Below are 14,728 nucleotides of genomic sequence, written 5' to 3'. Positions count from 1 at the left end.
ACGCGGACGCTGACGCCGACGCCACTACAATAGCTCTCATATTCTTCGAATAGTCGAGCTAAAAATCGTTTCTATATATCCAGTATTAATCTTAATTATGGCTGACCATCAAAATTTCTTTGAGGATTCAGTTCTATTGTGTATATTCTGTCTTATGACATTATATTCCTCCTATGTAGACATAAATATCCCGGAATTTAGCTTGACTCAACAATATATGTGTTGACCCATTTACTTAAGAACAATCGTGACACTGTGTCTTCCTCAGCAAGCAGATATTTCTATGTAGATATCAGTGTATGTAAATCAGCAGATATTTTAATGTATAGAATAATAATTAGAAAGACAGTTTTTCAAACTCGAGTTATGTTACTGTATATTCCAGATAGTTCATCAAACACATCTATTGAGTTGCTTCATAGGACGGTGGAGGTGCTGAAGGTGTTGCCCCTGAAACAAACAGTAAATTATTCATTGAATAAAATATATATTATCTTATTTATAGAATAAAACATTTATCATCTAATGCAAACTTATGATGAACAATGCCATTATAAATATTCATTTGTGATTGCATGAAATTCACAATATTCAGGTAACATGAATGAAAATTCTAAACGAAACAAGTGAAAAAGTTATATTTTTTTAAGCTCACCTCAAATCAAAATCCATGTAATTAAATATATGATATAAACAAAAATGTCTGACAGCCTTCTATCACTCAGTTGAGGTATAAGGTAAGATACAGAACTTTAAACCTGCTGATTTTCCAGCTTTTCTGATAGTGGTCAACATAAGGTGCCATGGATCATTTACTAATAGGCAAAAGTTGATATCTGAGTACAACCTCCTATATTCCATAAGTTTCCGCAGATAAAAGAATCCTAAGTTCCCAGGGAGATTAAAACCCACAGTAGATTGAGTAGAGGCAAAATTGAGGTCAACAACCTGAACCACTCTACTACAGACACCCCTGTTTTACTACCAAAGAATCATTAAAAAGTAACGGCTTTAAATTACCTGGGGCAGCAGGGTATCCATATGGTTGTGATGATTGTTGATATCCTTCAGGTCCTGGGGGTGGTTGCGGAGGGTATCCTTCAGGTCCTAAGGGTTGCGGTGGGTATGCCTCAGGGCCTAGGGATGGAGGTGGGTAAGGCCCTGACTTTGACTCTAGTGGGTATGGCTCTGACTCTGAAATTCAAATAATGAAGAAAATTAAACTATATGAAATAGTTTATAAATAAAGTAAATGTTTCTCCATGACAGATATATGTCCTGATGAATTTTTGTTTTTTGGTTGGGCTTCATGTAGCACCTATACAGTAATGGTCATATGGCAACTTTCCAGCTTTACTGGTGGAGGAAGACCTCAGGTGCCCCTCTTAGCATTATTTCAGGCCTGAATGGGCAACTAAGTAGAACTACTGACATTCTGTAACCTACCTGGATAGCTTCCTCGTATGACAGAATCCAATGTCCCTGTTGGGATTCCAACCCACAGCAGTAAGGGACAAATGGTTTAAAATCAACAAACTTAACCACTCGGCAACAAATGCCTCTCTTTCTGTAAATGTTATTTTTTTGCTTTGTTAATCCTTTGATATGGTATTCAAATCCACTTGTACACAAACCTTTAAATCCAATAGGAGCAGGGGCCCCTGCATACGGGGGTTGATCTTGAGTTGGTGGGTAGGGAGTAGGACCCTGGGGTGGAGGATACATCCCTGGCTCTCCTGGTGGTGGATACATCCCTGGATCTCCTGGTGGTGGAAGTGGTGTTGTTCCTGGAGCTCCTGTAATTTATCAATTTCCAAAACATTTGGCATGCATTTAAGACAATGCTTTCATTATTGTTTCTCTGATTTACTTTAATATTTATAATAAATTTCGTAAAAATGCATCAGTTAAAATTTTCATATTATTCATATTATACATAAACGATATACAACCTACAAGCATTATATCAGGGACAGGTGAGAGTTGTTACTTTTGGAGAGGCTTACCATAATATAATGAAATAATCATTTAAAGCAGTCTTTGGAGAAAAGCAGAGAAAATATTTACAATTTAGAACAGGAGCTGTGCATTAAACATTTTAACATACCTGGATTAATAGAGTATGGAAGCCCACCAGCATTTGGGTCATAAGCTTGAGTGGCATTGTAAGGTGTTTGGGGACCGAAGCCTGGCTGCATAGGGAACTGTTGTCCGGGTACATCTGTTTAATATAATTCAGCCGAATAATTACAAGATATCATCTTAATATAACATTCAGCAAACAAGTTAAGTTTTCTTTATTTCATTTTTAATTTCCTTAAAGCAGCATGCCTCCAGATTTAAATATGCTAATGTTCCTGAAATTTTTTAAAATTTATTAAAAATTAAATTCATGTGGTATTTCAACGAATTTTATTCAAGATATTCATTTACTTCATCATCCATACCTATTATTTTGAGCATGGACCATGTTTTATATTGTGTACATGTACACACATAATGATATATGTTCATACAGTCGACTCCGGTTATAACGAACTCACTGGGACATTAAAATATCGTTCGTTATATCCGAAGTTCGCTAAAAGCGAAGTGGCAACAACTTGCTGACTTGTTTTGTTTGGATCGGGAAATTTGCCGTGAAAAAGCCATACTTTTCACTGGTTACCGGTGTAACCGGTATTTTACTACAGCGGTTATTTAATGCGGGGCATTTTATTGAACAAAATATTATGTACATGGTACATGTATTTATGTATTACTTATCTATAAAGTGCTTACCATTTGTTTTCTTTTGCTATTTGTTTATTATCGTTTGGTTAATATTGCAAACAAAAACAATCGATTATTTGGTAATTATCGGGTATTTACATCGATCACCTGAGGGTGCGAAATACAAAATTTCCGTAACAAGTAGGAAATTATGTTGTGAGAAAATTTTATCAAAATCTTTATTCCCTGAAGCCATAACTAAATTGTACAATCATTTGATTGTATAATTATCGGATAGCATTATTCATGTACTGACCCTAATCGAGCGCATCACGATATTTCAATTATAACTGTTTGTTATAACCGAGGGAATTTACATGTTTTTCGTCCTTTGGGGCCTGAAAAATAGTTTGTTATAGCCGAAAATTCGTTATAAGCGAGTACGTATTAAGCGATGTGATTTAATATAAAATAAAGAAGGAATCGGCCGGGGATGTCAGATTCAGTTCGCTATAAACGATCATTCGTTATAAGCGAGTTCGTTATAAGTGGAGTCGACTGTACATGCAGTAAACAAACAAAATCTTATACATTAAAGAAAAGGAAGGTAACTTCAGACAAATCCTATATAATTTATCTTCTCATACAATACATGTTTAACCAAGGTTAACTTTTTAACATCATTCTACTGATTTCCTTTCTATAGTCACATGACTGGATGTCTATTTTTTATCTTTAACCCACAACACTCTAAATACTTAAAATGAACTTGTCCATTTTTTACTCTGAACAAAACCATTTATCCTTTCAAAATACATTCACAAAATAAACAGCCCATAAGTCTAATTTAGTTAAAATGTGGTCCATGTGGTTCAGGACTCAGTCATGCTGACACTTTCCTCAACCTGATAACTTAACCCTGCTGAATTTCTTAAATGAACTTGTCCAAGTAACATTATTGGAACTGTCCATTATCAATTTTGAAGATATCAAGATGAAGGTTGGAAAGTTGGGGTAAAGTTAATTTCTTTCAGTTCTGGCACAGAAAGGTTAAGTAGCACTACACAAATTTATATCTACAGGTAAGACAGAGAAAAGACTTACTTGGATTAAGTGGTTGCTGCTCTGTTATATGGACATTTCCACCAGCTGTAAATAAAAAATATTACCATATGTACAATGAAAACATTTGTCAGGATGGTCAAGAATTTGACATTTTTAAATATTTTGCAGACTTTGAAAAATTTCTTCATTCAGATCATTTTTTGTTTGTTTAGTACATGTAATATTTTTCATATCAATGGACAGAATAAGGTTGATGTGGCAAAAACAGGATAATGCTTCACACTATGTGCTTATCATCCCTCATAGTCTTTTTTTGCACAGTCATTTTTTTTCTTCTGAAACCAAGTTTATCAAGAAGGGTTTAGGGTGTATACCTGTGTATTATTTGATTTACTATATGTATAAAGAAACTTTAAGCAGAGATATAAAAAATATCATATTGCTATCTTCTATCCTTTAAATTTTATGAATGAAATGGGTTCCCCATATGGGCATGGGATGATAATGTAAAAGGAGTATTGCACTGATTAAGCTATTTGTGAATGCTTCCCTTCTCAAGACAATGAATTCCATGTCCCTTAAAGGAATCATGACAAAATGACCGGAATTTGTTTTAATTTTGACTGTATACTTTAAAGTTAAAGACACACATTCAAAGCACACAAGATGAATCATTTACATCAATAAATCAAAATACATTTTATCTGTTTCTGGTAATTATTGTTTGGTTTTATTAACCTGTCAATTACATACTGATTACACGGTTGATGCACACAGTATATTAATCTTTGGTAGAATTTCGGTAAGTTCCGTGAGATGTACGCTTTAACAGACTGTGCTATTGTGAATTAACGAAAACCTTCACATTAAGCTGGCGACTGACTTTCAATCAATGACTAATATACTCCACATTAATTCTCATAAACTACACGGACCAAACCAAAGTGGGATCGAATATTTAAATGAGTCCTATAATGTATTCATAATTGACAGGTTAATAAAACCAGACTATAATATTGAACTATAATCAATATGTGATATGAAGAAAAGGAACAAAACACTTTTTTTCCCATCACATTCAGATCTCTAGTCTCTATTAAGCAACAGAGCTTTGTTACCATTGTAAACAATTATACCCTATTGCAAGATATTCTAGTCTATATTGATAGCCTGTCTATGATTTTTATAAGACTTCTAAAGAAAATGTTATCTTACCTGGAGATTTAGTTGCTAGAATAACTCCGCCTTTGCCTTGTTTTTGTTGACGCCTCTTTTTGATGCAGACACAATATACCACCACTCCTATGACAATACAACCTACAACCACGCCTATCACTATACCAGCTATACGCCCCTCAGCTGACCTAGTGTTGCAAAACAAAATAACCATCACAATTGTTTTTTTTAGATAATGTGTTGCTATAGCTTCTGGGCCCTGGTCATTGTAGATACTAAGAAGAAAATTTTTTAAGATTTCATTTTCAGTCTATATTTACCTCCTTATTTTCATTTTAAGTCTATTTCTTGCTCCCAAATTTAATTTTCAGTCTATTTTTAGCTCCTAAATTTCATTTTAAGTCTATTTTTAGCTCCTGTGATATTACGCTGATACATACTACTGGAACAAATCATAAAACTTTTGTACAGGGCCTCTTAAGGATGATTCCTATGAAGATTTGTCAAAATCTATGATAGGGAAAAGCAGAAGAATGTTTTGGTTAATTCACCCATTTGACTATGCATGACTGAAATCATGCTTTTTGAATTTGGATATTTAGCTTGAATAGAAAGAAATCAAATCCCTAAAGAATGTCCAAAACGGCAACATGATGCAGACTGGTTTGATTGAACCTGTCCATAGGGCAAAAACGGTACTAGAAAGTGCATGATAGCTTTACATGCTATCAAAATAGTCTAGATGGGGCCAATTTTGATCCATAGGATAAAATGTTTAGTAGCTCTTAGATGTTATACACAAGTTTTCTTCTTTGGCAACCAAGAAACCAGAGTTATGCATGGGAAAGAATTCTAAAAATTCCATATGCAATGTGCACCACTGATTAAATTTTGCAATCCTTAAAACAAAAGACAGTGCTTCAGCCCTTACACCTCTAATTTACTTAATTGGATAAGCCGGTCTTTTAAACTAGACAACATCAATTTAATCATTATGGAAAATTTACAAAAATTATTCTGACTGAATAGCAAACAGTGCAGACCAGGATTACATGGTATAGAAGTGTCAACTGATCTTGGTCTGCACTGGTGACATGGATAAATTCTGTTACCACAAGCACCTTTAAGCTTAACATTAAGCCATGGGGGCCCTTTACTAAATTTAATATTCTATTGAACAAGAGCTGTCTGTAAGACAGTGTGCATGACTATTCTCAGTGTGATACAGTAAAACAAGAGCCTAGATAATATAGAATTTTATAAATTCTAAAAGAGCCATAATTCTGTCAAAATACATGTTCAAGTGTTATGGGCTTTGGATAATGACCTCTTATGTTGCTCTTAAATAAGTGTAAAGTTTCACCATTCGTATCAGTAGTTTTGGAGATACCAACCACGCAAAAACTTATCCTAAGTGTGATGCCTACACCTGGGAGAGTACAATAGCTCTCCCTATTCTTTGAATAGTTGGGCTTTAAAACCAAATGATGGAGTGGATATATATATTAGTACATTTAACTTACTTGTCAGTATATTTGCAACATCTTTGTTCAGTCTCACCACCACAACAGTAAGCCAGGTCATCAGTCTGATATTCCTCGGGACAGATAAAATATCCATACGTATGATTCCTGAGATTCTTCTCATTGTAACAAATCCTTGGTTCTGTGTTTAAATATATTTGTTAACAGAACATTTGTACATATTACAGCAAGAAGTATTGATATAAAAGGACTTTTTTTCTGTGCACAAATAGCTGAAAATTCACCTTAAGGTACTATTTATGCTAAGCACCTAAGTGATCCCAAAGGATGTATCCACTAGGATATACCACATGCCAAAAATCTAAGCTCTAGGCATTATATTTTCACACAAGTAAACTTATTTTCCTATATAAATCTATGTAAATTATGTGGCTGCGGAGAGCATGCCAATTTTAGATTACACATTTTAATTCCATTGTGTAGGAAGCTTTTAAGCTTATAGACAGATTCTAGTATCTGTTCCTAGAACCAACCAGTTCTAAGTAATAAGCCTAAATTTTCTTGCTCAAGGAAATACCACCTTGCCCCCGATAAAGTTTGAACAATCACAGCAAGCTACCTATAGATTACTAGTCTGATGTGTTAACCATTTGACAACGACGCCACAACTGTAGCCAATTTTGACGTTAAAGTCACAATTTACATAACTTTTTTTAAAGGACCACAAGGTGATTCTACATTTCAAATATCTACATTTGTAAGCTGTTGGCAATGAAGTGTCAGAGGAGAAGATTTTTTTTAAAGATTTCATGTTCAAGGTCTTTATTTAGCTCTTGTGATTTACTTATGCAACAGATATGAACCAATCAAATAACTTTCATATAACTTAGAATCATTTCTGTCAAGTGTGGTCAAAATCGACCATAATTATGCTTGTTGTTTAGATAAATTATTGGCAATCATGAATGTCTGAAGAATGAAACATTGACATCACAAAAGCTTACCTCTGGGCACTTTGGGGCTGAAATGAGCTAAAATTTTAAGAACTATAACTCAATAAACTATGAATCACTCAAAAGTACCTTCAAACCAAATTGCTAACCAAAATTTCATTTGTTACTAAAGTTCCTGGGTTTCAATAATTTTTTTTCCCTTGACAAAAATACCTCTATTAGGATATCTGTGATAAAGACTGCGTCTTTTGTAGCTCATTAGCCCGAAAACTGTCCCAACAGCTGCTGCAGTCTTCCATGACCCTGTCCTATATGTAGGCCCCCTGTAATAACGTACAGTTGAAGAACTTCTACTTGAACTGAAAATTAATAGCATTTATATATATAAACATGTGCATCTAGCATATTAAGAAAGTTTTTGAAAGTGAATACAATTACATGCTTGTACTAAATAAGAAATTGAGTAGAAACTAGAAAATAATAATTTTACCAATAATTCCCGATTAATTACAACATTAAGCTCAGTTGACAAAGTGGTAACTCTATGCATATATTGAATCAAAGGGCTGCAAGCATTGTGGTATTTTCTGATCTTTGCAATCTTAATTGTACAGTTTCTGTATGTATTTTCCTGTATAAGTTTATTTTGATATACTATAATTCATCTTGCAGGGCACCGAGTTGCAGTGAATGCATTAATATTTTTTTGCTATAACAGTTTGATACATACAGAATTTTGCATGAACAGAGTTTCTAACTTGCATTATGAAATCATTTATGTATATTTTCTTATGACAGCCACACTTTATCCTTGCATATCGTGGCTAATTTCTTAAGAAAGAATGTTAAAATGCTAAAGTTTTCATTCATACAAGCATTTTTCCTCTGACTTCTAAGTGTGACCTTTGACCTAGAGACCTTCTAAATAAGAGTGGCCCTTAACTCATGGTGATGAACATTTGTATTAATCTATCCTTGCATGTAGACTATATCCTCTGGATACCTTGACCTTGACTATACATGTACTAATAAGACTTGTCATTGTGAACAATGACAAAAAATTATATAATTTTTTTTCTTAATTTATACTCATATTCTACATGTAGATCAAAATATATTGCTAAGTTTTTTTTCAAAATTCAAATTTTTCATACGTGAGGTTGATATAACAAGTTTCTAGCTAAATTCAGCACATACCTTGACCTTACCCTACTGGATCTTGAACTGGATCTGTTTCCACCTCTACCACCACCACCACCCCTTCGTCCATCTATATAACTTAATTCTGCAATACAAATACACAAATGTTTGACAACAATGCACTGAACAGCTGGGGCAATTTTTATTACACCCCAAAATGCAAATTTGTTTGAAACATCAATTAATATAAATATTCAAATTAAATATCAACAGATTTCCAGAACATGTTTTATTTCAATTTGAATTACTTATCCTTATGATTTTATCATGTGAAAATGAAATTATTTATTTTTAAAATATTGTTGATGGATCACCTGAGTCCAATAAAAATGACATATTATTTCAGGCAAGTAGGGCACCATAGTTCCCTAAAGGCCTTGTCACACCAGACTGCACTTTCACTGCGTTTGCACGGCATTGTAAAATTTAACAAAGCGCTGCGAGATGTTACTGAGTTGCTACGGCGTCCATGCTGCGATCCCAATGAGCTTATTTTAGAACACTGAGTGACGGCGTTTGTTTTGAACATGCTCAAAGTGCGCGCTGTCGGTCGGCGTTCTATGCGATGCCACTACGATGCTACTGCGATGTTTGCGATCTAACTGCGTTCACCACAGCGTTCTGAAGTTTCATTGGATGCCGTGAGAACGCGGTCCTAGTGTGACAGGGGTTAAAGCTAGCTGAATATCTTACATAAAAAATCTAAAATCCCTGGCAGGATTCAAACCAACAGAGATGAGGGGCTAGTGTTTTTGAAGTCAACAACCAGTGGGCCACAGATACCCAAGAATGACATCAAATGTAAATAAGTAAATAAGTAGATTTTCAAAATTGAAGTCAAGTTTTCATCAAACCACAATTTCAAATTCCAATTAATTATTATGATAACCACCTACAAAATTGATAATGGACAGTTCCAAAACAAAAAGTTGGACTGGTCCATTTTAGAAATTCAGTATGTTCAGGATTAAAGTGATTATATGCACATTTTCCTGTCCATTTTTTAAATATTTTTTTAGGTACTGTTCGTATAAATGTATGAGCACCTTTCTACATGTATATTAATTTATAAATCAAGTAAATATCAATTTTACATTTTCAGTTATTTTGATAATCAAGACAAGCAGCGTGCTAAACCCTTAATCTGTTGAATTTATTTATTGCCTTTAATACAAATATTTGAAATAGGTCTTTCAAAGTTTAGGAGACTCTATAACAAAATAAATTTTTTTAACAATCAACAGTTTAGCTGAACCTGGTCAGACTGCACACTGACAGGAAATATAATCATCTATGGTTACAGAAGGTTTCAGGTTAACAAGTATCAATAAAAATACAAATGTTGATATTCAGTGGAGATTGTCTGTATAGTCCAACTGAATGAATAATAAATTCAGTAATATATTCAGAAATGCATTTTACATGAACTGTCTGGTATAATATTGATCACCCATTTATAAAGTGACAGTTAACTGCACTGACAGCATAAAATCAAATTGTTATTTAAGTATAAAGTACATACCAGACAAAATTCAAGCTATAATTACATGTACCGGTATATTCTTTTTGTGAGTCTTGGTCTATTTGGTGGTCCATAAATTTATTGGCAATGAAAATGAGTTGGCCCCTGAAATTCGGAAGAGGCCTCAGCCTTTTATTTACAGAATTTCAAACACAGAATTTTGTCAAATTGTGTAAAAGGTGGGATAAATTTTTAAAATCATATACATGTATAAAGATTTAGAACTACAGTGCTACATTTTTTGTAACAAAGGCTGCTTATCATTCAAGGTCTTAAAGAGGTCAACAGATTCAGTGTTCATTAACTCATATTCATGAATATGTAGCAACTGATTTGACATTAAAATTCCAAAGAATGTATTCAAGACAATGTTCATTTTGGAAAATTTGCAAATAAAATTAGGAAAGGAAGGATTATTTTTCAATTGGAAAGCCAATTTCTGCTGTCATGTATCTATTTGATGAGATTGGTCCACTTATTGTAACCTTCTAATATTTAGCAGCATTAGTAATCGGATTTTACTTTTTTGCCATGAAGCTCAGTAATATAACAAGATGTTTCTTTCAGTTGATTTGAAGTGTTTCTTTTTTATCTGGATTAAATAACACAACCGATGAGATTCATAGTTTTCAACACCACTGGGAACTTTTTGGACCAGGCCTTTACAGACACCAGACAAGACAGGTAAGTTGTTGAGTTAAACCCATTGACAATATCAGCTTATAAATGGTTAGTTTGATAAGCCAGGTTTGCCTTTTGGGCACTTTTTATGGACAGGGGCAATAATGGCATGCTTCCTGTCATTGCGGATACATGAGGTCCGATAGGTATAGCAGTTGACAAAGGGGTTATTACAAGGTGAAGTTCTTTAAGTAAACTTGGGGAGCACTGCTCTAGATCTGAACCAGAAGCTTTCTTTACTTGGAATGTTATATCCCTCCTGAGTGTGAACATTATGATGATACAATTTGGACCCATTAAGCTTCCTTGGAGTCAACACACTTTACAACTAGTGACTGGTCTATATGTCACATTATTAAATCTTAGCTATTTTCAATGTCATTTATTATGCATGGGATTATAATTTATCTAATGACTACCAAGGAAATACATTAATGTATTTTGTTTGCCCTTGTTAAAAACAGAGGTTCGCTCTTCTTTTTTTTTTATGTTTGTAGGCATTTGAAGATTAGGCTGTCAATGACAGTGGTTATGGAAATACATGTACGTCTTTGTACCTTCTAAATGTGGACTTTGTTGAGTAACATTTGTTTCAGATACATCCCATCTCCAGAATTTTCTTGAAGGAATATAAAACAAAGCTTACAATATCTGCTGGACTATCCTAGCAACATCTAAAGCATATTTCAACAAATAACTTCTAATCTAGGGAAGTTCTTACTTGCGCACCATAGCGTATGTTTTGCAACGTGATGTTCCAAACATTCAGCTGAAATTCTGTGTAAGTGTTGCTTCTAGCTGCTGATAGGTATTGAAATGTTGATGTGTTGTAAGGTAGGATACATAAATGTTATAATAGCAGCAGATAATGATCAGTAATTTAGTCACTTTAAATTATTCTTCCTTCTCACGAGAAGGAAGAACTATGTTTTTTGAAACTCACTGAGACGTGACGATATTAAACTTCACCAAGAAATCTTAAGCATTCAAAATGTATATGGAGCGGGCCATTTTGTTCTATTAACAGTGCTATTTTGATATCAGGAAGTTTTACTTTTAGTTTAGAGGTAAACACAGTTACTAGCAGCAGACAACAGAAAAAAGTATAAGTTGTATAACTGTGATCATTGAACAAAAGAAGCACAAAGTTTAGAAAAATATGGCAAATTACTCATCACACACTGTGTTTGAACTATTATATAAATGTCATTTTGCACATTTAAATTATTTCTTTATTGTCTGTAAATTCATAGTGCTCCGTCTCCTCCTTCAAATTGTATTGGTCTTTTGTTTATTGCATCAGAAAAACATTGTATGATCTATTTCAAGGTCAAATTGTCAGAGTCTGAGATCAATTATTACTTTATAGCCTGTTTAAAGTGTTTTAAGTCAAAGGAAACTACTGCTTGATACTGTTAACAGTCGTTATCATGTATGACTAGCAAGCATAGGACTGTTGATTAATAGAATGAAGAATGTGTCAGCGTTAGTGAACAACCATGACTTCTTCATTTTTGCACATTTTACCAATCACAATTTATCGGCCCTTTCCGTCAGTCTTCGGATATTAAAGGATTATATGAATAATAGCCAAAGATATTACACTTGACATTTTATACAATTTATTTATCGGTTACAACAATCAATCTCCTTGCATGTTGGCATTAATGATTATGTACATGTCTTTCAATTCATCATCAGTAGCATTTTTTCCTAAGATTTTGTTTTAAAGAACTCTATTAAGCCATTATATTAATACAGAGACATAGATAACAGAGATAGGCAACTTCCTAACCAGTTAAAATATCACGCGTTCCTGGTAAACTTAAAACTTGTAGCAAGTAAAACTTATTAACCAGATATCAAAATCAGGAAAACAATACATTTTCTGAAAGCTTATGCACTTGTCTATGACTGCAGGTAAAAATATTTACAGTTCCAATTTAAATAAATGATACATCAGTTTTTAAAGAGAACTACCTATTAATTTTTGTTACAAAACTATTCATTTGACGAAAAAACTGGCTCAGTGGGTATGTTCTGCTATGTTTTTCTAAGTGAAAGGTATGGAAAGTTATCAATATTTTAACATGCAGCAATAGATAAAAGATTTACCTTTCAAATGGTATATAATATTAAAGGATCAAATGTACATCCATTGAGTTTTATTTGCTACAAAATGCCTAATTTTTCACTTTTTGATAGGCATGAGTGATATTTCAATGGAGTATATAGGAGCTGCTTATCTCTGTTATCTATGTCTCTGATTAATATAAATATCTATATCTTTAAAGATACATGTAAATCTTTTTTCCTAGCTTTTTTACCTGGACTCCTGTTTATAATTTAGTGTTGTCCTAGAAGGACTTTTGCCCTTTTTTTGGTAAGCTAAACTTGTATTCTAGTCATAAAAACTTGGTAGGCACTATGCAGTAGCAGCAGTACTGAAAACGAAACGACGGAAGGCTCAATGGTTGACGGTTGAGGTGGAATAAAATAGAATCAAATTGTTTATTTAAAAAGAACTGCCTTGGTTTTATGATCTTTAAAAGTTTGCATCATAGGCACTCGGTTTGCATATCACTTCAAAACATTAAAAATTTGCTGGGACATAGTATCGAGGACTAACCAGTTCTCAAACCTCTAAGCATTTAAGAGGTCTTTTAATGTAAATAAAAATATATTTTTATAAAAATGCTTTACATATGTACACTTTAATCTTTATGTAACGTTTCTGTAAAATTTGACTGAAATTCAACTATTAAAAAAGCTATATTTCCATCTTGGAAAAGCACAACCCTCTGTTTTAAAACTTACATGGCCTCTTAAAATAAAGAACCTAATCTCAAACCCCTTCAAGTATCTCTAAAATTCTACTGTTTATAGTTTAGCCAATGAAGTGATTGTTATATGACTATCACATGACAATAAAGTACCCTACACGATGCAGTTACCTGCTTTAAGATATTTTTGTCTATTATATTCATTTTCACAAATAGTTAATGGTGTATTTATGGGACTTACAAAGGTAATAGCAATTTGTATGAAATTACGCTATGTAATAAAATATGTTATGTAAATATTTGTTCCTATGCACTGTTTTCATTTGACATCAGCAGACATGTCTGTCAGAAACTAAGCTTTTATGCACACAAGTTCAGGACATCATAGTCACTTCTAGTAAAAAAATAACAGCACATGAATGAAAGGTTTGAGAATAGGTTGGGTGTGAGATTAGGTACTTATACGATAAAGATATTAGATTTCTAAAGTCATTTTTTTTACTTTTGTCTGTTTTTCAACTGTAATGTAAAAATGCCTTTTAGATAAGTTTAAAAAAAATCAATTATTTCACATCAGCCATGATAGTTTAAACTTACCTAATAATAAAATAATAAGAAAAGCAACGAAAAAATTAAACTTCCAGTTCATTTTCTTTGCTTGTTCCGGGAATCCCTGTCAGCTAAATATAGTAACGTATTTTCAAAATGACGTAAAACTAAAATCGTTACGACTGAAAGCATTGGTCGTTATAATCGCAATGAGAAATTACTCGTATGTAATTATGACTAGTCAACAAATACAGTTTTTTATACTATATGTAATGATTATAATGGCATTGAAAAATATCAATAAACATGCCAACTAGCTTTTTATAATCACATATCATGTGTCCTAAATTCGACCCTGTCCATACGACACCATTTCTGTTTATAACCTAGTCTCGTTACATATTTTCATTCAAAATGAAAGAAAACAGTTTGATAATTTTAAACATCAGATTGAATTTCATTTATCTGTAGATTTCTTTGACATAGTAGTTTGGATTATTAGAAAACACTGTGCACGAAATAAACACTGTGAAAATGCTAAGGGTATCCGTGCCATGGCCGGATACTAGATCTATAGATATATTTTACGCATTTAAAACAGGC

General features: G+C 33.2%; 1 protein-coding gene across 1 annotated transcript; it reads right to left on the bottom strand.

Moving 5' to 3' along the window:
* Nucleotides 1-200: 200 nt before the first annotated feature.
* Nucleotides 201-14,262, bottom strand: LOC132720791 (splicing factor, proline- and glutamine-rich-like). The gene is made up of 10 exons (XM_060705005.1): nt 14,174-14,262; nt 8,588-8,675; nt 7,604-7,749; nt 6,477-6,618; nt 4,993-5,141; nt 3,817-3,861; nt 2,108-2,221; nt 1,635-1,796; nt 1,021-1,194; nt 201-450 (listed from the first exon to the last, which is right to left on the bottom strand). The coding sequence occupies exons 1-10, from the start codon at nt 14,223-14,225 to the stop codon at nt 404-406; spliced, it is 1,119 nt and encodes a 372-aa protein (XP_060560988.1). The 5' UTR covers nt 14,226-14,262; the 3' UTR covers nt 201-403.
* Nucleotides 14,263-14,728: the final 466 nt, after the last annotated feature.

This window comes from Ruditapes philippinarum, unplaced genomic scaffold (genome assembly GCF_026571515.1).
Source record: "Ruditapes philippinarum isolate M1 unplaced genomic scaffold, ASM2657151v2 ctg1228_1_1_1_1, whole genome shotgun sequence".
NCBI classification, from domain to species: domain Eukaryota; kingdom Metazoa; phylum Mollusca; class Bivalvia; order Venerida; family Veneridae; genus Ruditapes; species Ruditapes philippinarum.
Note: the sequence above shows the minus strand (reverse complement) of the source record. Positions and strands in the feature narration are given on the sequence as shown.